General features: G+C 42.7%; 3 protein-coding genes and 1 long non-coding RNA gene across 5 annotated transcripts in view; 3 read left to right on the top strand and 1 right to left on the bottom strand.

The window, feature by feature from the left end:
• The first annotated feature begins 2,019 nt into the window (after positions 1 to 2,019).
• LOC118417112 (TLC domain-containing protein 4-A-like) lies at positions 2,020 to 7,783 on the top strand. The gene is made up of 7 exons (XM_035822513.1): positions 2,020 to 2,118; positions 4,087 to 4,264; positions 4,672 to 4,761; positions 5,178 to 5,236; positions 5,601 to 5,713; positions 6,149 to 6,222; positions 6,844 to 7,783. The coding sequence occupies exons 2-7, from the start codon at positions 4,107 to 4,109 to the stop codon at positions 7,136 to 7,138; spliced, it is 789 nt and encodes a 262-aa protein (XP_035678406.1). The 5' UTR covers positions 2,020 to 2,118; positions 4,087 to 4,106; the 3' UTR covers positions 7,139 to 7,783.
• A 1,686-nt stretch (positions 7,784 to 9,469) lies between these two features.
• LOC118417630 (trimeric intracellular cation channel type A-like) lies at positions 9,470 to 15,103 on the top strand. The gene is made up of 5 exons (XM_035823243.1): positions 9,470 to 9,873; positions 11,718 to 11,874; positions 12,226 to 12,410; positions 12,943 to 13,030; positions 13,445 to 15,103. Exons 1-5 carry the CDS (start codon positions 9,765 to 9,767, stop codon positions 13,755 to 13,757), a joined length of 852 nt encoding a protein of 283 aa, XP_035679136.1. The 5' UTR covers positions 9,470 to 9,764; the 3' UTR covers positions 13,758 to 15,103.
• Positions 15,104 to 15,381: 278 nt separating this feature from the next.
• LOC118417632 lies at positions 15,382 to 20,996 on the bottom strand. Of its 2 annotated transcripts, XR_004831376.1 has the most exons (5): positions 20,908 to 20,996; positions 19,980 to 20,235; positions 17,875 to 17,971; positions 17,411 to 17,502; positions 15,382 to 16,015 (listed from the first exon to the last, which is right to left on the bottom strand). It is a non-coding gene; the product is annotated as an uncharacterized LOC118417632 (long non-coding RNA). The 2 variants fall into 2 exon arrangements; XR_004831375.1 differs by lacking the exon at positions 17,875 to 17,971 and having other exon boundaries at positions 20,908 to 20,922.
• A 162-nt stretch (positions 20,997 to 21,158) lies between these two features.
• LOC118417631 (alpha-N-acetylneuraminide alpha-2,8-sialyltransferase-like) overlaps positions 21,159 to 24,468 on the top strand; it is a 6,330-nt gene continuing 3,020 nt past the window's right edge. Inside the window, exons 1-5 of the mRNA XM_035823245.1 lie at positions 21,159 to 21,458; positions 22,039 to 22,129; positions 23,230 to 23,346; positions 23,764 to 23,880; positions 24,298 to 24,414. The gene's annotated coding sequence lies outside the window, so the exon portion shown is untranslated. The remainder of the gene's footprint in view (positions 21,459 to 22,038; positions 22,130 to 23,229; positions 23,347 to 23,763; positions 23,881 to 24,297; positions 24,415 to 24,468) is intronic.

Here is a 24,468-nt window from a genome sequence, read left to right as displayed (position 1 = left end):
TTACGTGCTGGAGGCACCTCTTCCAGCACGGAACCCCCGTTTTACATCACTTCCGGATGCAATCCCTTACAACATGTCCGAGGCTGAAGCCGACCCTGGGGTCGAACTGAGGCCCACGCTTAGGATACTATATTATGCCACCGTAGTATCTGCTTGAACCTACACTACACTTCAAACACTGTATATGCAGTTTTGAAGAAGCCGGACGGTGTCTCTCTTTACCTACTAGTGATGTTATGCCGGAAGCCAAAATAGCATGTCGCATAAAGATCAATAAACAAGACTAAATCAATATTTTTCAATCTGTACGTATAGATGCTTAAAGTTAGATTGACATTAAAAAAAAGTAAAAATTTGTTATCAGACATTTAGCCCTTCCAGAGAAAATAGCAAGTGCTCGCTAGTACTACTACTCGCGGCTATTCCCGAAGTAAAAGTAACTGTGGCAAAGTTAAGCGACCCTGTTCACATGGGAAAAAAGCAAGTGAGTTAAACGAGGAATCCGATTAAAATGACCCAATCTAAGCCATGTGAACAGAACTGATCCGATTGGATTACCCAAGGAGGTTAAATAACCTCCTTGGATTACCCATTTTGGATTGGATTGCAATCCACTTCGGAAGGTGGATTCGGCGCGCGCAATCCGATTGGCGCGCAATCCGATTAGAATCGCCCATGTGAACACAATTGGATTGGATTCGGGCTTGTTTCATGGTTTTGACTTCATACATCCGGGTACAGTGGACCTTAGACATACAACCATAACTACAACATGGCAAAAAAGTATGATACACGGATAAGAAAAGAAGTTTATGGGCAAGTTTGCTTGCAAAAATCACCTTACCGCTATGGTTAACCACAACCGTACGCCGCAAGCCATGATTCGCCGGAACACCGGTTCTTTCCGAAAATCGGCAGTGCGGCAGAAGACCGACTTTTTCATTTTGGCAATATAGCCCATGAAAATAACATATGTGGTTTTGTTTCTCTTCTGTTGTTGGAGGCAATGTCCCAAGAACACTAAAAAGGCAAATATTCCACAAGAAAAACAGCCGTAAGCGTGTCTATACAGAATTTTCGAGCTTGGGTCACTTCACTGCACGCAAGCATGGGCGAGCAGTTTTTTAAGCGAAACACAGACTTTTATTTCAGATAAATACGTAATGAAGTCAAATGTTTAAGTATAAGTTTTTTCTATTCATGCAACTTCTCCAACAGATACATTTTATATAGTTAAGTGTAGAGTATAATCACACCGCGCGCAACATTTCCACCCCCAGTTTTATAGACTATCCCAATGACCCCGTATGACCTAGAAGCCGCCACTTTCTTCAGTGTGTGTTGCGGACCATCGACGCGTCAAAATCTGACCAAAACCGGCCGATTTCTCAACAGTTATAATCAATATCGATGTCGCTACATCCTTCAAAATTATGAGTTAGTCTGGCAACATTTTGGAAACACTACGCGTGCCCGCGGTGGTCGTTGGAAACACCACGCGTGCCCGCTATAAGAGTTTAATCCGATTGTGTGGTCGCGGTCGCAAGTTTGATGAGTTTCATCCGATTGTATAAAACTTATATATGTGAACACTTTTTTTTTAATCCGATAGAAAATTTCAATCGGATTCCTTGTTTAACTCACTTGCAATTTTCTCATGTGATGAGGTGGCCTCTTGCTATTTGGATTTGAGCCCATTTTAGTATTCTGCAGAGGTTCGGTGGCAGAGATAGTAGTGTTCAGGATTTTTACCGGCTTGCTCCCCTCGGGTGAAAATCTCGACTACTTCTATCTCCGCGACCCAACCTCTGCTTGGAGAATACATTTTGAGTACTAGTACCTCATCACAGCCCGCCCACCAGCCTAGCATGTGGCGGTGTCGTGGGGAGCACGCAGCTTGCACGTGGGAAGTGAACTGCAGGGTGGCGCTGTCCCACTATGTACATACTAGTATTTCACGTCTTTGTGATAGGCGAAAGTTTGTAAGGAGTGTCCCATAGTTAACGTTACCTTTGCCAGGGAGATACGCCTAGAGCCTTTGAGGGAGTGACTACACACCTGGCTTAGAAGTGTCAAGTATAGCCACGTCAAGTACGTATGCAGCTGGAGAAGTTGAAGGTAAGAAGGTATCTCCAATACTTCCTTCTTTTGTATATGTTCCGACACGTTAGAGCTACAGGTCTAGCTTCAATATACTTAACGTTCACAATATGAAAACTAGTGTACCGAATATATATGGTTGAGGAAGGAATGCTGGCTTAAAGTTCACCTTAGTACAATACATTCAACCCGCTCTAGACTACGTAGGCCAAACTAATAAATAGAAGAGAGGTCGTTCTAGGTTGATGATGCCTGCGTCAAAGACCGGCAGATTTCTTGCCAATTATAAATCATCACGAACGGATATGAAATTCGGAGGGTGAAATTCGATGGTGCTAGCGCTATTTCTTATTGAATATCGATGTTTTAACTGCACGGGAAGACAGCGGAAAAACCATCATCTGCACAATAGCCTTGGATTCTATGGTACATCACGTCTTGCCTTTCGGGATGGCAGTGGGGCTAGCGCGTGATCACGACGTGACCGCCATGCAGCAGGCACGTGCCGTGAACTGTCGCTAGGAGGCGCGACCACTTTGTTTATCCTTACCAAGTGCCCCGCCCCCCGTTGGATCATGTTCTATTTCGAACACCTCTGTCAAAAACAGCGCTTGTCGGACAGAACTGGCCGCCGCCGCTGTTTGGCTGATAAAATAACGACTGACTTCGGTTTAGCTCCTTTGACCCTGAAATCCTCTCAGACCAGGCCGAAAAAAATGCGCTGACTTCTTTGTTGAAGGCTACATGCACTGGGTGCAGTTATCTTGTGCTTGAGAGTCGTCTTCATACAGACAGCTGAATTCAAAGAAAGCTTAAAGACTCAAAACTAGTTCCGAAGTGATAAACGCATCCAAGGTATGTCATGCCAACAAGTTATACAACCTCCTTGGTCAAATACGCTTTGTTTGTTGGTTTTATCTCGCTTGAATGGTTGCCCCGATAATAAGACTAAACTAGACTTCCTAGTGTTCTTCCTTGGCCTACTGCCTTCTAATTCTACATTTTGGGACCACTTCTAACTTTCAAAATCCTGTTAGCTGTACAAGTGTGTACGGGCGGTCGGGGTTTTCTAAGATTTCAATTTAGTCGACTGGTGTTATCTTCAGAGAGTCACATTGCTGTCAATAAAATAACAATTGCAAATTAAACCAGGTCACACCCGGGTAAATTTGCTGGAGCATTCCTGTGCAACTCTGTTTGTTTTTGTGCCCGCAATGAAGCGTCGTGAGTTACTAAAAACTGCCTTAATTTAAAGCTTGTTACAAAAACGATGAAAATGGATGTAGGAGGCTTATTGTTGTTGTTCTTTGTTGCTTTGATTTATTGAACATTGCAACAATGCAATCTTATTGTCCTTGAGTTAACCAGGTCAGGGTAGATTTAGTCTGGCAACTAATAAGGCGCGATCTACACACAGTTTTTCCCGATATCGGCGAGCCTACTACCTCTCGCCGACAGCTTTTTTTCAGCGTCTAGATGCAACTACTATATCGCCATTACTATATCGGGAAAATTTCTCCCGAATGGTCCGGACCATTCGTAAGCCATCTAACGATACCTTACCGATACCTTAGCAGGGGTCCCCGACATGTTCCGCGCGCGTGTAGATGCTCCATGGGGAAATACTAGTATGTCATCTGAATGAACACACGACTAGCCTCCATAGCAGGCTCTCTAGGGCCTTTTTTTTTAACTCATAATACACTTTTTCTGGTCATTTCTTTTTGTACTGGATCGCTGATTGCTGTCCATATTTGACTGCCGGCCAGTATTAGTGTATTATGAGCCAAAAAGGCCCCAGAGAGCCTGCTATGGAGGCTACACACGATTACGTCATCTAAAATCGCACCCAAATGGATTCGAGTGATGCAATGGAAGGATATATATTGTTCATCTACAGCCAAATACTAATATTGATGGCGTAACTAACATTCCTTGAGACGTTGCCACAACTCCAGAGAGTAACATGTATATCTATATTCTCAGTTCCTCGGCTGAACTCTAAAATGGAGACCTTGCGGATCGTTGAGTACTACACAGCGGCATTGGTGTGGTGTGGGGTGTATGGCATCGCCTTTAAGTATCTCAGTCCGCGGCTGTCTCTGTGTCTGTCCAAAACCTACAGACAGCTGACGCCTGGACAGAGGCTTGACTGGAACATCAGGTTAGTCTGCCTAATATTGATAAAGCGACAGCTATCGATTAATTCATTAAGTCATTGCAATGGCATCCACAACTCCGTGAATAGGTTCATCAGGTTGATAACAACTCCTTTGTACGCATCCAATTCGCAATTGTTTAATTCGAGATGTTAAGGTGGCCGTCTGTCACCTTCCTCGGTGTAATGCTGACCGGTTCTAACGTTACGAGTATTATGCACTGCAGCCAGGTGCCAGTGCTTCAGTCCTATCGCGCTAAATGCGGTCACAGACGACAGCCATATTCCCTTTGCAACGTTGTTGTGAAAACACCTCGCTGTAAACGTTTTGTCATGCTACAGGGATTCAATGTAATAGGGCGTATTTCATTGTAATCAACACTGTCACTGCTGCATACACTCTTGTTTTATAGGACAAGTTCAATGCTGAACTCACTGATCACTGGACCCCTTTCCGTCTACCTTATCATCAGTGACTATGAACTCGGCGAGAACCCAATATGGTAAGTTAGACCGTGCGAAAAATGGTATTTTCTCACCTGAAGTTTCTGCTATGCACACAAGGTCCTTGAAAAAGCATAAGCCCCTGTCCCTTTACTATCATCTGTAGAGAATTGTCCTATTTGTGGTTCCCTTTGTCGGAGAAGCTCCACAAAAAATATCTTAATGTACGGAATGACACTTTCCTATGACGTCTTGTCCAAGTTTTGTTTTTGTTTCTACTTGTTTATTTTTTAATTGTTTCAAAGAAATACATACATACAGAGAAAGGTAGTGAATAGTGAATAAAGTAAAAACAAACACAATTAAGAAATAATCAAGTGAACTGATTAAAGAGACTTATTATTACAATCCGATTAAAAGTCTTCAGCTTACTTGCGGTGGTAATAACGTGCTGCATTTTGTTGTTGTTCGCCAGGGGTCACTCTCGAGGAGCTCTCCACCTGCTGGCTGTGATGGTTGGCTTCACTATGACAGGTGAATCTATGGTATACTTCTTACAAGCTGTAAGACTGACTACATCTGTCGAATGATGTTCAGTCAGAGTCATATGATTTACATGTAGTTCATTTGAGTGGCAGTTATTGACACTGCTGACACAGAGTCGGTGAAATAGAAAAAAAATATCTACAAAAATAGACGATGATTGAGATATTGGTAATTCTTTGCAAGGACGTTCCAAATGTTCCACATTGTAGTATGGGAATCATGAAGATTTACAACAGGGTCAGGAAGGAAAGTTTATTGTCTAAGAGCATAGCGATGACTAGCTTCGAATACAGTCCTTCCCTCCATCCGCACCCATCATGGATAATCCTTTTGAAACATTGATATTCTGCAGACATGTTGAACATGCTGTACTACTACTCCTACTGGAAGTACATGGGTGGGCTGGAATACACCGTCTACATAGCACATCATGTGGTGGTACTGGTGGCGTACATGTCTTGTCTGGTAAGTCCTGATATCTTGGCTTAATTTGGATTTACTTCATTTTTAATTAAGTGAACAATAAAGTGATCTCGAACCAGTTATGCTCACTGAAGAACTAAAACCAAGAACTCGGCTAATTAATGCTCTACTGGCCGCGAGAAAGAAGACAGACGTTGTATACAGTATTTACAGGTTCGTTGCACTGAGGGTAATTCGTCTAACTCTTGCATGCTGACAATTACAATGAACCGTGAACCACGTTTCAACGTCCCATCCTAAGGAATGCGACCCTTTCCAGTAGCGTGCATGTCGGGTGAGCGACAGAAACCAGGATTTGAATTCGAACCATAACCGCCTGGTCAGAGGTAACTGCCGGATTACGCATGTGAACATGACTAATCCTACATTGTCATGTTCACATCGCCAAGATTTGTGCTCGTGTATGTTTTGTTACAGACAATCGGTAACTTACCTTACTTCGCCGTCTTCCGCCTCACCTGCGAGAACTCGACGCTGTTCGTCAACACCAAGTATGTACAGTCAAACCTGTATTAGGGGCCACCTCTACGGGGCCACCTGTCCATAGTGGCCACTTTTTGTCGGTCCCTTGGGTATTTTATCTACAAGTTGCCACCTCTATACAGAGGCCACCTGTCTATAGTGGCCAAATTTGTCCGGTCCCTTGAGTGGCCGCTATAGACAGGTTTGACTGTATAATGTTCTTAGATTGAGCAGAGTTGCCAACCCATTAATCTGCAGGCTTCTTTCCTTTGTTTTGATCAAAGCATAAACAATGCAAATGACGAGGTAATGATGAAGTCACGTTTGCAAAACTTACATCGACGCAAAGGCTTAACATAATTATGCGAAGGATCGATACCAATAAAATTAAGATGAAATACAAGACATACATTTCTGGCAGAAGCAAATAATTCACAAGTTTCAAACACGTTATACTTCTTGTTCAAATAAGACCCAAGTCAATACCTAAACTATACAGATGAAACTTTTCTTCTAACAAAAAGAAAAGTAAATACATAGGTACTAGTAACCTGTTCTCTGATCACAATATCACAAGTCATCATTTACCTGAAAGAAATTTTCGCTGCCTTTTCAAGCCGCTTGCTTGTCTTTCCTTTCTTTATCGCCAGGTGGCTGTTGGAGACAAAGGGTGTCAGTAAGTCCTCCAAGCCGTACATTGTGAACGGCCTGGCTCTGGCCCTGTCCTGGTTCGTGTTCCGGATCGCGGTGATCCCGCCGTACTGGTACATGGTGTATCAGGTGTACGGTACGGAACAGTACAACCGGCTGCACGCGCTCAACAGGTACATCTGGATCGTCGCCTGCGTGGTGCTGGAGGTCCTCAACATCCAGTGGTTCAGCAGGATCGTCAAGGGCGCCAAAAAAGTCTTACAGAAAGCGAAGTCGAATCAAGCAGAGAGCTAATAGAAAAGATCTCAGACATTGGGAAAGAACGCTCTGTCAAAATCATGTTTGTATTTTACACACGCATAAACACAGAGAGAGAGAGAGAAAGCGAGAGAAAGAGATAGAAAGAGATAGAGAGACATATATAACGTTAAATACAAAATAATATATACATACATACATATGTATATATTCTCCTAGTGATTAAACTTTCACAGCATTGATACTAAATTTACAATAACATTCCTAGGAACTAAAGTATATGACAGGAGCATGTACAAGTGTTAATAATGAAAAGATATAGGTTCCAAGTGGGGGAAATACAGGTATTGTACATAGACCTTGGAAACTGCTGGCAAGAGGGCGATAACATGTAGTTGATAACACGGAGTTGAAAACATTTTATAATGAAGCGGATGGATTTAGCTTCAGTCTTTACGATGGATCCGGAGAGTACGGCTGGACTTTGTTGTGTCTGTATTAATTGTTGTGCTGATTTTACACACAGATGTGCCATCAGTTGCATGGAATGAATAAAAGTCGCATCGATAGCACGAAAACCTTGTTGGTTTCTTGTTAGTTGTGTTCGTTAGACTAGACAGCTAGTATCAGAGCATCTACACTGTTCTGTTTTAATTCAATCCTTCCTTAACATCTCCCAAGATGACAGTCCAATGGAATGAATGGCTGTCTTGTGCCCTATAATATTATATTTATTTAATCTTTATTGACACGACAAAAGTACAGCGACTTTCGTAAGGTCTACATGTATAACAACTACTTACAGTACAACTAAACACATATATATGGATATCTATAGGTATGGATACATCAACATAAAGGGTCTAGCATGTCATTTACACTATTGGTTCTACGGTATAAACAATCATGGATATATTTGCCTACTTGTACACAGTGTGGATTATCGCCTCCCAGAATGTACTTGAATTTATCTATCGAACAGAGAGTAGCAAAGTAATACCGTCCCATGCTCAATCACATGTACTGCGTGATAATGAAACCATAGCCTTAACGCCTAGCGCCTGTACCATAACGAACCTCCCTGTCTTTGGTACTGAACGACTCTCCTCTTCTCTGTACTCTTAACGTTATGTACCGTCCTGGCCTTAGTGCTTTGAACCGTCCTGGCCTTAATACTACATATCAATCCACCAAAGCCCTAACGCTTGTATCATAACGAACCCTTCTTGTCCTTGGTACTGAACGGCTATCCTGTGCCCTGTATCGCCCCGGGGTTTGTACCGTCCTGGCCATAGTACTCCACATTAATCCATCACAGCCCTAACGCCACTATCATAACAAAACATTCCTGTCCTTGGGACTGAACAGGTATCCTCTTCTTTGTACCATTATGTACCGCCCGAGGCATTAGTACTACATATTAACCCACAACAGCCCTAACGCCTGTATCATAATGAATCCTCCCTGACCTTGGTTCTGAACGGCTATCCTGTGTCTTGTACTATCACGTAGTGTCCCATACGTACTACATGATAATACACCACAGCCCTAGCCCTCCCTGTCCTTGGTTCTGAACGGCTATCCTGTGTCTTGTACTATCACGTAGTGTCCCATACGTACTACATGATAATGCACCACAGCCCTAGCCCTCCCTGTCCTTGGTTCTGGACGGCTATCCTGTGCCCTGTGCTATAATGTACCATCACCAGCCCTCTGGGTAACGTAACTAAGTTCACGATTTGGTAACGGATACTCCGTCTGTTTTCGTCAGGACCCGGGCAGATTTAAGTCCACATCAAAATCAACCCAGTGCTCTCTCAAGTTAAAAAGATATCTCGACAGCTGCTGGAAGCTACGACTTTCGAAATGGTTCTATTGAAACTTGAAAAAGCGCAATTAAGGTAACCGTTGGTGGCATTGTTAGCGTTACAATGTTCTTTTACATGCCCTTTCAACAGGAACAACACATTTGTGCTCTGCATGTACACTTTTATTTGTTCCTGTACGCACCCTGTATGCAGAAGACTCCCGTAAATGCATCTTAGTTTGAGGTCAGAGTTCAGAGTGCACTATTGGTGACTGGAAAGACCAGTTTTATTTGCTATCTCATGTGTGCAGGTGGTGCACAATAAACACATTTATTGTGTATTCTACTTACTAAGGCTATTTATATTTTACCTGAAATTCAGACAGCCGCTAAAAAGGCTCATGATTCTAATCCCCATTAATCAAGGTATGTATGATGTACAAGCAACATACGCCCTCTGAGAGCCGCCGCGGCTAACTCTGATTATGTGTCCAATATTCCTCCCCCGGTATTCCCAACGGATAGTCCCTGAAGTGAAACACCTGGCTCTGAAACACTGTTTGTTTTGTGCAGGAAAGCGAGTCTCGTTGTTAGTCGTTCCGTGGTATAAAATCGCCTTTGGTTTACTCCAACCCAACGGTGTCGGTAGGTTGACAGGTGCAGCAGGCTAGGGTTCACTCCGCATGCGCACGCAGAGGGCCCGAGCGGGTGGGCAGAATGCAGGGAATGCTCGGCACGCCCGACAGCAGGGGGACCCCCTCTCTTCACTCGCCGGTTCCGCACTAGGCTCGCCCCGATGTTTCTCTAACATCACGCCGACTCGTCGCCGTTTCTGCCCCGCGAATCTGAGGGACCATGGACGTGGTACAAGATGTGGCGGAGGTGTTCGCCACCCTCCCGTTGTTCCCGGTGTTCAACGCCTGTCACTACACATTGATGATCCTCACCACCAGATATGACACAGGTTTGTGCCCTCAGGCCCTTAACAGTATTCAACCCTAGATAAACATCAAAACTACTTTAGACATGCGTGGCCACCCTGCATAATAGCATGTTCACATGTTCCTCTACACTATGGCTCCGTTTTCCATGTTGGGAACGAAACATCATATATATTTTAAGACGGTGGTTGCTGGTTATAAGTATATGGTGCCCTTATGTTCCGCGGCTGACTTTTCAGTCGACCTTGGTGATTTTTTTGCTCAGTATGACGACCCCTCTGTATCCGGTTCTCCTATAACGGGAATGCTGTGTAATGTTATATGGAGGCACGGTCTTCCAAATTTGTCCCTGCTATAATCTGAAGGCCGTGGTTGGATAACAATATACCGGCTGTCAAAACCCACACGCTGTGAATGTGTGAACAAGGTCAAAATTCATTTACGCGCGCAAAGTCAACATAGACCTGCTTAATGTTTAGCTAACATTCTTGTTAATGAATCATCAATCAAGTGTGAAAAACAAAACATTGATGTTGGGGCGACACAACACACAGACGAAATGGGCTATCTGGACATTATTGTGTGGAAATTGCCGACACAAATGGCCACTGTAATTGCAAACTGCCGTGCCTTTTAACGATCTGCTAGATCTGTTCTGGCGATATAACGTTACCGCAATGACTTTATTGTGTGCTGAAATTGCTTTTCTCCCATGGCACTAGCAGCCCAGCTTAGCTAATCATTTCATGCATACTATATATTCGGAAAGGCTGCAAAATAGAACGTTATCATGTAGAATCACACAACCAGGCGTCTACGCCTGGCCAACTAGTATCATCATAGCAACGCTGTAGTTTGACCATAGAAAGCAAACAAAGTCTGCGTATTTGTAGATATATGACAGACATAAATATGACAAGTCTATCTTGTTGTTATGGGAATGTCTCAATGTTTTGGGATGCGGAATGCGAAGTTAAAAACACTTGAACTTGGGAGGAAATACGAGTGTTCGACCCGATGTTGTAGAGAGACTCTAGAACGGTTTGCTGACTTTGTCAATGTTTTTCCAAATTAATTGCTTCTAGAGTCAATTCAAAGACACCATGCGGGTTTTTCAATGATATTTGTAATATTTTAGAATTATTGTTATATAAATCTCCGGCTTCTTTAGCAATCATTTTTCACGGGTAAGCCTACCGATACAACGAGCCCATAGTCCCACCCACGTCGGTCAAAACGTAAAAAAATGCAAAATAAAACACGAAAATGCAAATATTTCAAGGCATGTAGTACCATTAACGTTATCTATCAATTCTTTTGAACCATTAGCTTCCATGTTATCACTGATAGAATTGCTAATTGTCGGGGTCGGCCACGGTCTATCGTAAAGGTCACCTTGAGACGTAAACAGTTGCTTCACTAGACGGGTGGAAAATGTATAGTGAATTCACAGAAAGAAAATGGGATATTGGGGAACAGATGATCAGCAGTCGCTATGGTGCTAGTTGTATTGACTTAACATTACAGATATTTTGTGCTTTGAATTTGTCCCTACCTCCGGGCCGTTTTCATGCCCAAGAACTCTCGTTTCTGAGTCGTAAATAGAACCGTTGTGTAACAGCTGTCAGAAGCTATAAAGCTTACGTCCAACTGTCTAGTGTATACGTATATATATAGTATAGGGCATGGCAGTTGATATGACCTTGAGGTACTAGATCCTTATCCTCCAGGGGTGGTCTGATATTGCCATGAGCGCTGCACTGCACTATAGCACAAGATGTTGATATTTAAATTTGGGGGTTCCTCGTCAACCCGTATAGCCTAGACAAATGTTGCAGATAACGCTGTAAATATTTCTTGTCATCAGGCTCTCTAGCGCTATCGCGGAGTAACCCTCTGGCTAACTGGGTGGCCTCCATGATCGCCTGCTTTGGAGGTTACATCCTGGCAGACCTGCTGCTCGGCCACTCCGTCCTGTCGTTCCTGGCGCACCCGGAAGATGTCGTTCTTGCATCGGCTATTTGGTGAGTTTTAGTCGATTTTGCTAAATACTAAAAAATTATTATAAAGCTAAGACCTCTTTAGGATTGCGAAGGCAAGGCGTCTTAATTATCCAATGTTTAATTACGTATTCGGAGTTGATGTTTCAACCAAGTGTGAATTCGAATGGGTTGGTGCGTGTCCAAAGTTATTTGAGTGACAGGTAATGAGTGGGAAGATAATCGCAGAGGTTAAACTTGCCGAAAGTGGCAGGAAGAACAGGTCAGAAGTGATAGAGCTAGTCATTAATCAGAAATGATTTATCAAGACATGATAGAGAAATGTTAAGTAGTTCACGGAGTCGTGACATCTTCGGACTTTTGTCGTATTTGCAGGTACCTCCTGTTCTACTGCCCGAAGGATCTGTTCTACAAGATAATATCCGTCCTACCGCTCAAACTGGTCATCACTGCCCTGAAGGAAACTGCGCGCGTGCGCAAACTGGTGGCGGGGATCGGGGCGGCCGCCAAGGTGTACCCGCACAGTCTACTGGCGCAGGTCATCGTAGGAGTGGCCAAAGGTACGTACGGTCATCACCCAGCTGTCGAGGGAGGCATGTTTAATCGGCAATACTTAGAACTGCATTGTACATGTTCAAGACCAGTAGTGTAGGGTAAAAGAGGTAGTTACAGGTTTGTTACTAAAGCGAAATCTATTTTACACTCGCCCACATTGACACTTTCGTATAGCCCTATTCTTTAGATCTTGAGTCGGGTCTAAATACAGACCGCTAAACAATCAAGGTACAATCATGTAATTCTGCAAGATCCAGACAATTTAACTCTAACACCAATACTGTGAATAATTAAAAAATACATAGAACATAATTACGTACCTGATGTAGATAATTGTATGATAACAATAATAGCGCCTGCTAACAATTTTCGTTGGATTACAGAAATCAAAGCTTTAAGTAAAACACGAACCTGTAAATATTTGGTAACAAAATATCCATAGGATACAATAACATCTACACCAAATTAGCAAACGCTATCTAAATTCGTGTAACGATTGAGTTAAAGTTGTCTTCTAAGTCATCTATTTTCTTCCAGCATGTGGTAACGAGTTCCTGCTGAACTTCGAGCAAGCGGTGCGCGGCGTGTGGAAGCCGGACATCAACGCCATCTTGCAGCCTTCATTGTAAGTGCAATATGGTGCTATTCTGTCATTAAAAAAAACTGGGCTGTAATGTTCCGTAATATTTACCTACGGGAGATAGGTTCATCTCCGACAGGGGTACAATTTTTGTCTGAGGCCCTGGCTGTATTTTTAGATACTGCATCATTACAGACAGACACCCCATTCCTGATATCATGATAGTAGTGTGGTATAATCTACTAACAGCTGGTCAGTCGTCTCCGAGGGCGAAAGCTGGGGTTGACAAAGGGAAGAAGGTAAGGGGAGGGTCACTAACATCCATGATGGCCAGGGCTATGTACATTCACAAAACCTGAGATGTTTCACGGAGGTATGAAATCATGTTTTGTATGTTATTTCATTGACAATATTTGTTTTGTCTGACTCCCTGTCTTGTATGTGATCCACCCTGCTCAGCTCGATCAAGGCCTGTGTAGTCGGAGCAGTCATGATCATCCTGGGTCGGTCCGATGTGCTGATGGGGATCAGTCAAGAAATGGTGGTCCTGGCCGTCTCCCTCTGGCTCATCTCCGTGGCCGTCTCCATGAAGGCCTTCCACGCAGACGACCCTTTCAAGCCCGTGGAGAACTTGTTCAGTCCCTTCATCTTCGGCAGCGCGGACAGCCTGCCGGCGGACGCTCACCATCACCACCCGCCGGCACCCGAACCCTCGCCGGCGCCGAAACCTCCGTCCGGCAGGAGGAGAGGGAAGGCAGCCAAGGCCGACTAAACACGGTCAAGACTTCCACCAACAAAAGGCTACACGTGGAACACACTCTGAAGTGAACAGGAGTTACTGGGAACAGTGTAAAGCAGATGTAAGAGACATCGTCTGTAACAAGCCAAGGAAGGCCAGCCTGGCCGGATGCCAGCCTGTTTCCAGGCCTTACACAAGCCAGCTCCTCAGCTCTAAAGGCCAACGTGCCCCCAACGTTAGGCCAAAATCAGAGGAGGGGAGCTGTAGTTAGATATCCTTGGGACCATGTTGGCCCTAGACCCGAGGAGCTGGCCTGTGTAGGCCCGGAAAGCAGTCTGGCATCCAGGCTGAAGGAAGGCAGGCTCAGCCGAGAAGTCGAGTTGCTCAGTCCTATTCTTCGATGGTCTAAGGGCAATGAACCAGGCTTCAGTTGCTTCAATACGTTTTTATTTGCCTTCTTTGTTATGGCTGGGAAAGGGGTTTGATGTACTGATTTTTAAAATTGTTATAGATATTTTTGTGGAAGGCGTTATGCACTTTCTCTATGCAATAAGACGGCGTGTGAGAACAAGTAGAGGCAATTGCGCAAGTAGACATATCTTTTTATAGGTTTCGATCAGAAGAGGCTAGGCATTGATTACAACATAGTGTTTTTATATTGCAGTTGTTACAAAGTGTTTAAAACACCGATGGCACCGCAAGTAGGAGAAATGATGGTGTGCGTTGTACTGAAACAAGGAGGTTCATGATTCTAAGTACGCATGGGCAACGAAATGCACTGTGGGTAATATGTGAAAGATGAAGTTATTGTCTCGACCATTGTGTCGATATGGATAATGATGTTCAGACGTGCTCTTTTTATGTCTCAGGGGCCTTAACCTCTGACAGATTGTCCACAATACATTTCGCTGCACATGCGTACTCAAGACAGTATTGTAAGGCCCGACAGGTAAACTCAGCAAAATCTTAGTTATGAAAAAGTGCCAATGAAGTGTCCCTGCTCAAAATATATGTAGCAATATTCCACACAAGTGGTACAAGAGGGGACTTCTGTCAAGCCAATAATTGATAGCTTTATGTGGAATTAGTTTAATGATATCGATAACGCTATGTTTTAATGATGGACTCCCTTGGAAAGCAGTTACGTTAACTCGAGGGACAACCCTGAAGAATATGCATAAGCAGTGAAGATGTAAGTAGATTTTAATTGTGTTAAGATTATTCTTAGACTTGATATCATAAGATGTGAATGTGTCTGTTTTACTTCAATTGTAGACTGGAGCGTGTCCATCATTAGCCAACGTTTTCTGCAAATCAATTGTTTCAAAATGTCAGAAACTGGCTGGTAATAAGATGCACATTAAATCCATATAAAGCCATGTTTGCGTGTCATTCTCAATATAGTCTATTCATTTATTCAGCTAGATTTACCACAAAGTGTCTTTCCCAAGTGCATAAGATCGGTGACATACTACTATCATTAAAGGTCGACACCCCCTTCCTAAAAGTAGTGTTGTATAACATATGGGCAGCCCTACATATAGGCCAATGGCCACTATTTCGGATACCCGGTATGGTATGATAGTGCAATAGCGAGTGATAAGGTTATGGCTATGACATTAAGACATTCATAAAAACTAAAAATATTCCACAAAGGTCTGGGATCTTCAGTGTCTTTTTTATTTGCATCTCTAAACCTGATGACTATATAGACAGTTATATAAAATCACATAATAACATTTGAGACCTATAAAAGGAATTATGTCATAACATTTCTTTTATAAATGTTCGATGCTTACTTTCAAACCGTACAGTGCACCTCATATGATATGTGAAGCTAGAAATATAGCTATTTAACTTCTCTGATTTCTTTCAAGAGATTTGTGATATCTATTGCTCCACGTGTTCCAGCGTACTCGATATCGATGTATTCTCTTCTCTCGAAGTATAGGACAATTTTCTCTCATCCTAATTACAATCCAGTACTAGTATTGCTGAGTTTCATACATATAAATTGAGGAATACAATCACCATAACGAACTCTTTGTGTGTAGCAATGCGAGTAGCTAATGGTGACTAAACTGCTGTGGAAGGGGAGGGGCGGAAAACGAGGAGACAAGGAACGTTACGTTATGTATCGTAAGAAGTCTCGTGCGAAGTCTCGCTCGATCACTTTTCTATGAAGCCGGCGAAAGCGATGACGAAGATGATGACGATGCTGAGCCCGATAACTCCGTACCACATGCCGAAGAACCCCAGCGTCTCCGCTAAGGCGCTCATCGTTCCTGCAGCTGTGTGCAGAAAACACAGACAGAAGTCATCATTTCCGACTAGAAACTAGATATCAAACTTTTACGTCTCAATTCTCAGCTATATAATTAAGGGTTAATGACCCGCCCCGAGGTGTATATGGTGACCAGGCGTTATGACACCATGTACACCGAGGAACAGGCGGGTCATTAACGTTATTATCATATAGCCTACCCAAACTTGCAAACTCCTGTATGACGCATAGATCTCTTGGTACTATACGTGTGAATTCCTTTGTCAAATTTGTTCTTTGGTACATGCATATGTAAGGAGATTACACATTGCATTTTGAAACCAAAAATTTCCACAGAAAATATTCGAAACATTGCAGGCTTTTTAGAACAACAAAACTCATTATCAATGTTAGAAGGAGCCATTCCCCCTTGCAGTCTGTACTTATTCCCTCTGCTCTGGCATATGTTTTGCTCCTTTTTATTGGTCAATGCCTGCATATACCTTACTTTCTTGTGTGTAAGGCTACTTTTGATTGGTCAAAATGAATCGACACCGGCACCGGTGTCGATTTGCATCGACACTGGTGCCGGTGTCGATTCATTCTGACCAATCAGAGGAGCGATACACACCTGCTTGGCCTGAATCTTTGTGTTACGGCGTCATAACCAACGTGGAACGGGGACTTCTGATTGGTCCCCGGGGCCTGGCTATATGATAATGCAGAATAAGGTTCATGATTCTAAGTACGCATGTGCAGCGAAACAAGTTGAATCTAGGACAGAACAGTAAACTGCCCCAAAATTGCCAATGTTTTGAAAGCCATAACGTTTGCTGTCATTTTGCAATGCAAGAAATATCTACATGGCTGTACAAAGCGAAACCGGTAGATTGAAAATGTATAAATATAGGCATGAGGTCTTTTTGCTACAAAACAGACAATTGTTTACACCCATGCAACTGGGGGTCGAATAGGTTCACAACAAAAGCCATATCCAGATGATAAAATACTCTCCAAGCAGAGGTTAGGCTCCGGCTGTTTTTTTAACGTATTTCTAGTCGTTTTAATCGGGCTTTCTATTTTGTCATTTTTCTTGAAGTACGCCAGCCAAACAAACGACTAAAAAAAACGTAAAAAAAACAGCCGGAGCCTAACCTCTGCTTGGAGAGTAAGAATAAAGCCTTCTAGGGTGACCTGCAGTTCGACTGGAACTGTTTACAAGTCATAGGCCTTTACCTTTGCGCATGCGTACATAGAATGGTGATGAACCTCCTCATTCAAGGCATTGAATATCAACATTTCCTGTCTGTAAATCACTTGTAGACTTGCGCATGCATCGAATCTACCAAGAATTGTTCTCGCCCTTTGAAAAGGTATCAAATTTGGAAAGAGAAAGTCGAGAGACCATCTTTGACACACTTACCCTCCGCGGATGACGTCAGGAACAACAAACAGGCGAGCAGGAACCAAAGGCGAGCATGCGCAGACATGGCTCTTATCAACTTTGCGGCAGCACTGTGATAACAAAAAAATAGAGAATTAGAGTAGAATAATGTTTTTCAGTGCCCTTTACTTTGTCAACATACTTAACTTTACTTATACACTAGTAATATGTAAACTGAGAGCCTTTAGTTTTGATAAAGATATAAGTGGGATGTATTTTGTTTTAACGCTGTCCTCCTGACTCCGTTTTTATTTCCTTATATTCCAATCACAAAAACAACTTACAGAAGAAGAGAGACAGCGATGAATATGCTTGGACACTTGGAAACGGCTGCAAGACCCAAGACTGTGGCAAGTATGGAATGACTAAGCCCAGGTTACACATTCAGTATCTTCCCCCGACCACTAGCCAGCCAAAGTTTCCCCAGCACATTCCAGACATACCTTCCGTTCACTCCTGAATGTTTTTGGCTGGTGCTGCCAACCAGTAATCAACTGCACCGACCAACTGCCAACCACAGCCAACCTTGCTCCCAACCGACTCCTGATTGGGAAAAGGCTGGGAATGGTCGTGAAGTTCGACTAATCTTTTTAAAACTCCCTACATAACGTTACATAACGTATCTCGTCAGTCAGCTGTCCTTGTCACCGTGCATCACGGTGCAATGATTTTGTCACATCCGGTGTACTGTTTAAAAGGACACATTTTGAAATGTGTCCTTTGAAACATATAAACCGGATGTTATATTAAAATATAAAACTGCCCTACCTGTCATTCTCAAGCACAACTTACATATTTAATGAAATCTACTATTTAATCATTTATTGACAAGAAATAGTATTGTAGCTTCAGGCTGAATTACGTAATTGCTAACAACTTTGACATATAGACATGGACGATTTAAATCACTGCAAGCCATACTAAAAAGATGTGGAAAATAATCTAAGAACTGTAAGAAAATTATATCTGTATTAAACAGCTTAACCTACTAGGGGCTAAAACTAATCGTGGTATAAAATCTTGTCCAATTCATCACTGAATTCAATACTGGATCATTAAGCAGTCGTTGAGTAATTTGATACGATAGGGCATTAATATATATATATATATATATATATATATATATATATATATATATATATATATATATATATATATATATATATATATATAAATATTATATCTGAATTTGTGTGAGTTCCTTGGAAACTTGCCGTGACACTGTTCTATATTTGGATGCGCCTAAGGAGGCTAAGCCCTCCTTCAAACTAAATTTATTAAAGGTGCAGCCGTCTCGTAAACATGTACCTCATTTCAACCCAAGCCGGGTAACTACTGTATACATGCGTCATCGAGGGGCCCTGGGACCAAGAACCTGATACTAGGTTATGTAATTCTTATTCCTAGCGTACCTAAAAACTAATAACGTTATCAGCTTTAAACGGAGATAGCAAATGATGTCGTTATCCCCGCAATATCTTATCTTCGAAAAGTAAAATCCCTTCAATCAACGTTTGTGACTTGAGCCAGACAAATGTCTCGCTGTGGCAGTGTTGTCGAAAATGTTTCCAAACGGTATCTACAAAAATGGGCAGTAGGGAATTTGTAAAAGGCGTTTGTAGATCTATTTACGTCGTGCGTCCATTAGAAGAGACCGGGGACTGTCCAAGTAGAGGTCATTTGTTTACGAAGGTACAGAAATTTTGGCGAGGGAGAAGAATCTATCAATAAGATACTCCTTTCTCGTGAATTCTTTCGACAGTTTTACCGCCAGATATTAGTAATAACTGCTTTTCGTGAATGTTACATACAATGCATTGCCTTTCAGTGGCGAAGAAGAAGGCTATTTCCATAACACTACTCATTTATCATTGTGTCGGCAATGATGATTTTTGACAGCTTCGATGTAGGTAGTCAACATGTTGTTCGTTTAGCATTTGCCAGATCTTCAATTTACACAGAATCGTGTGACCCAAGATATACACCATGCCTTGATACCTATATAAAAGACCTCTCAAACATTCAAGACCTTTCTCGCGAAGCACATTACTGTCCCATTCTCTCCTGGTCTCTAATACTAGTAAACACAGCCTGTCTACCGGACAGTCGTATGCTTACCCAGTGTGAAGTTACGGGCTTTCTCCTGAAGCAGTCTGACAGAAACGACTAGTTTGATATCCCAAAGCTGTATGGAAATGTTCCAGAAATGTCCCCACGTCACTACCGACATCCTGATAGCTTATTTCATGCTACTTCTAGATACGTAATAGATCAATGGAAAATGGTTGTCACAAGACTTGTAGTGCATTGTGTAAAAGAGACAAGCACATGTTAACTGCCCAAAAATCACCACAATTTTAACACGTGTTTCGTAGTCATAGTTAGCCAATAACTATGCTGCATAGTTATTGGCTAACTATGATCTATTGAACAACAATTCCTTCTCATTTACTGACGAAAAATGAAATGTCTCACCGATTACAGAATCATTTAGTCGTTTATCTGGTGTAACCTACGGGTTCATGTGGGTTAAAGTGATGGACCTTACCTTTTGAATTCAAAGAGGAAGGATGTAAAGGAGCGGCTTGGTGGAACTGTCTGCCTTCGTCCGGGGTTGAATGATGAGGCAGCTTGCAGAGACGAGCTAAATTCATCACCCTACAGAAAAGGATTTCGCTCTTTCGTCGCTCCTGGCCTAATGGATCACAGATTCTTCTGTGACGTCATTGCAGATGGCCATATTTGTGTTTTGCACCTCCTCCTCGCCCGTTATGGCATCTCTTTGGCTGACTTGCAGCTGTTGCCTACAGAAAGATTGAAACACCTGGTGACAGGATGAGCACATGTGCGCAGTCTTCCATGGGTATGTTAACAAGAGCTTTCTGTGTATATTTTATAGCAGGGACAAGCTGCTAGGGGATACAAACCTATACCACTTATTCCTGACATCAAAGTCACCACAAATCAAATACCATAGTGCCATAGTGTGTACAGGACAAAAGATGCAAAAACGGAAAGTCTGCTGCAGTACAAAGGAAATCCACCAGGGGGCTCAAACTTGACCTTGCCAGTTGTCTTGGTGCTTAAACAGTGTTCATGCTATGTCAGTAATCGTTTCATATGCTTATGTCAGTAATCGTTTCATATGCTATATCAGTATTCGTTTCAGGAAGTAAAGGTAGTTCCATAGCCTTTTTGAAGACGTTGAACTTGGGTTGTTCCACTGTGTCTGTGGAACGGTATTGGGAGGCGGAGCCCATCTTTCTCCTTACACCGACTTTTACTTAAGTAGCAAGTACCAATTTAACAAAGTCAAGTACCAATTTTCCACCTGGATGAAGTAAGGAAAGTCATTTTAAGTACCCCATAGATTTGTAATAGCTACAGGCTGAATGGGTAGCCTTGGTTGGGCGTGTTGAACAGCCAAACCAATAAATAAATAAATAGGGGCCATCCCCTAAGGTCAGGGTACTTACCGGGAATCGAACCAATGACTCCTCAATATCGTCATGACGTGTCTGCCACTCTTAAGTCGCATCTTCAGCAAGTTCTTAGTAAATTAGCGTATTCTAATCTAAACCGGAGAAAGGGAGGCATGGTTCCAACTCTATCTGCTACGTTCGTTTGCAAACCAGCTTTATTTATCGAGCGTTCTCAACTTTAGCAGGTTCATTTGAATGATTAATGAGTTATGACCTAAAAAAATCTAAAGACGCCGAAGCATACTTAAGGTAAGGAAAATGACAGAGCCAGGCATCTGCAGAGATAACTCACTCGGTAGCGATTAGGTCGATTTAGGCATGGCTTCTATAGTTTAATGAGAGAAAGATAACAGCACCCGCGGGGCATCGTGCAAGAGTTAGTTCAGTCGACTGTGAAATCAGGTTTGCCCACCCAAGGACACAATTCCGCCGTACCTGTCTCTCCTGGGGTTATGTAAGCAGAATCTGGCCGGTCTTCGTGTCCGGTGCTGTTGGCGGCGAGCAGTGCCTGCAATCCCGACAAGGAAGGATGGGCCCAACAAGCCGTAAGTATGGTATCATCGTTTAAGTACAGAACGCTGATCACAATACATATCTTTACTAGGAAAATGTGCAGAGTGGGTTTCGTCTTAGCTGAAAACACATGCATTACTACATAACCTTGGAAAGATATGTCATGAGGTGAAATGCAGCTAAATATGGCATGGCTTGTTTCACAGGTGTGTCTGATCGATTCCAGTAGATGGCTATTGCACTATGTCCAATTTCATGCCTTTTAAAACTGAGTTCTCTTTCGAATTTAAAGAAAACCATGCCTAATTAGCCTTCTTGAATAGCCGTACGGCACCAAATCTGTACTGGTTACAGGGTTAGGTTGTGGGGTCCCACTGCGGACTTGTCGAACCAGTCCTTGATGTCCTTCAGAGGCTTCGGCACAATTTCGTTTGAATACCTTACACAAAAGACATGGCATACGTTGTATGTACAGAGGCCGCGATTTGGAAGCTCCGAGGAAGTTGTCCATAGCCTCCATATAGATGTACGTTGTGTGCGAACCGTATATACATAACGTTGTATATTACATTGATGTATAAATTACACGAATGTTCTGTTTCCTGTACCCAGACCCAACGATGAAAGGTTTTGTAATAACTTTGGGACTTGGCGTCCTGGGAACTTGGTTGGTGCTGGAATTCTACGGTGTAGAAATTGAAATGTAAGTACATGACGTGTATTTCACATTTACTATACTGTACTGACTTCAAACATGTATGTTGCAATCGCTCATAGAACGGTCAAGTGCATGCTGCTTATTTGACAAAGCTACGCAAAACCACTCCTCCCAACACTTTGTTTACCGCCGTAGGGGCAGAGGTATGGTGGATAGTAACCGTTGCTAAGGCCGAGAGTTCACTAGTGCTCTCTGTCCCATGGGAAGACAGTTTCTGGGTCATCTCGTTCTCTTGATTGCATTGATTGCAGGTTTGACGAATGGCGTGACGTATTGGGGTGGGTACCGGTACAGTAAATTCAGGTCCAGGTCCGGTTCAGGTCCAAAGGATCAGGTCGCAGTCCGAACCTGAACCTGGAAAACTTGTGAATGGACAATGCTCAGATCAGAACAATGGTCCATTTCGCTCCAAAAAATCTGTTCGGCGGAATATTTGAGTCCCACTGGCGTTTTAAAATCCTACAAGGCTAACTGTCACTATACCATTGACTATAAAGCTTGGTAGAGATTACAATGAACTATACTCTACTTCGCTCTTGTTATTTTCTTCAACCTGCAGCTGTAATCCCATAACATGTGAATTTCTGCCTATATAACCTCTTCATTTTCTAGTCGATCCAACATCCGGTCCACCATCCGGTCTACCGAATCTTTACAGGTCCGGTTTTTCTGCACCGGTCCAATAAGAAAAAAAAAAAACGTTTTGCACCGGTAACGTGTAGTGACGTATGTGTTCGGTAAAATTTATGTTCAACCGATTATGCTGTGTTTTCGATTACGGCCCTGACCTAAAATAAAAACAGGGTGGGTGATACAAGGTGGGAATTTTTTGACGACGCCTTAAGGGCTAGCCTAACAGTCTAGTACATTTGTTGTATATTGTATATGTTCTATGTCTTATCATAAACTTAAGCCTTGACCAAGAGGGCTGGGCGCACAAAGCGCAATTGGATGAATTGTCGTGATGTTAAGCATGTTCGTTGGTATTGATGAGACTTCAAAATACTTGGAAATTTGGGACCCCATAGCGACTTGTTATGGTACTGCAGTGAAACATCCGATTTTGATATCCGGTTGTTTTCCAGTTCACCCATGCCATCTAGAAGGGCGAATGCCACAGACCAGGAATTGGAGAAGCAGGATTCTGCCCACCCAGTGGAGGGGGAATGGCAGTTAAACAGAACAGCCCTGTCAGAACTTAGGTGAGAAAACATGGTACTTTGCCACTGGATTATCAATTTGTACCATTCCAAGTAACCATACAGATATCACAATATAATCGGAGATAGCAAAAGAAGAGAACACTTATCCATTCTGTCCTTCCAATATGCAGGTTTGTTAAAAATGAACAGAGTAAGTTTCTGATGAGGTCTTCTCTAAACCTCGTGTCACACTAATCTTTCATGTTGATAATTGTATATGTTCTATGTCATATCATAAACTTAAGCCTTGACCAAGAGGGCTGGGCGCACAAAGCGCAATTGGATGAATTGTCGTGATGTTAAGTATGTTCGTTGGTATTGATGAGACTCCAAAATACTTGGAAATTTGGGACCCCATAGCGACTTGTTATGGTACTGCAGTGAAACATCCGATTTTGATATCCGGTTGTTTTCCAGTTCACCCATGCCATCTAGAAGGGCGAATGCCACAGACCAGGAATTGGAGAAGCAGGATTCTGCCCACCCAGTGGAGGGGGAATGGCAGTTAAACAGAACAGCCCTGTCAGAACTTAGGTGAGAAAACATGGTACTTTGCCACTGGATTATCAATTTGTACCATTCCAAGTAACCATACAGATATCACAATATAATCGGAGATAGCAAAAGAAGAGAACACTTATCCATTCTGTCCTTCCAATATGCAGGTTTGTTAAAAATGAACAGAGTAAGTTTCTGATGAGGTCTTCTCTAAACCTCGTGTCACACTAATCTTTCATGTTGATAATTGTATATGTTCTATGTCATATCATAAACTTAAGCCTTGACCAAGAGGGCTGGGCGCACAAAGCGCAATTGGATGAATTGTCGTGATGTTAAGTATGTTCGTTGGTATTGATGAGACTTCAAAATACTTGGAAATTTGGGACCCCATAGCGACTTGTTATGGTACTGCAGTGAAACATCCGATTTTGATATCCGGTTGTTTTCCAGTTCACCCATGCCATCTAGAAGGGCGAATGCCACAGACCAGGAATTGGAGAAGCAGGATTCTGCCCACCCAGTGGAGGGGGAATGGCAGTTAAACAGAACAGCCCTGTCAGAACTTAGGTGAGAAAACATGTACTTTGCCACTGGATTATCAATTTTACCATTCCAAGTAAC

The sequence above is a fragment of the Branchiostoma floridae genome, chromosome 6 (genome assembly GCF_000003815.2).
Source record: "Branchiostoma floridae strain S238N-H82 chromosome 6, Bfl_VNyyK, whole genome shotgun sequence".
Classification (NCBI taxonomy): domain Eukaryota; kingdom Metazoa; phylum Chordata; class Leptocardii; order Amphioxiformes; family Branchiostomatidae; genus Branchiostoma; species Branchiostoma floridae.
The sequence above is the reverse complement of the archived record's forward strand: the minus strand, read 5'-3'. Positions and strand labels throughout refer to the sequence as shown.

Excerpts from the sequence above, each read along its gene's own strand:
- LOC118417112 (XM_035822513.1), top strand. The coding sequence starts at position 4,107 with ATGGAGACCTTGCGGATCGTTGAGTACTACACAGCGGCATTGGTGTGG. Across the intron at positions 4,762-5,177 it reads CTCGGCGAGAACCCAATATG|GGGTCACTCTCGAGGAGCTC; the intron begins GTAAGTTAGACC and ends GTTGTTCGCCAG. Across the intron at positions 5,237-5,600 it reads GGTTGGCTTCACTATGACAG|ACATGTTGAACATGCTGTAC; the intron begins GTGAATCTATGG and ends GATATTCTGCAG.
- LOC118417630 (XM_035823243.1), top strand. The coding sequence starts at position 9,765 with ATGGACGTGGTACAAGATGTGGCGGAGGTGTTCGCCACCCTCCCGTTG. Across the intron at positions 9,874-11,717 it reads CACCACCAGATATGACACAG|GCTCTCTAGCGCTATCGCGG; the intron begins GTTTGTGCCCTC and ends TCTTGTCATCAG. Across the intron at positions 13,031-13,444 it reads GCCATCTTGCAGCCTTCATT|CTCGATCAAGGCCTGTGTAG; the intron begins GTAAGTGCAATA and ends CACCCTGCTCAG.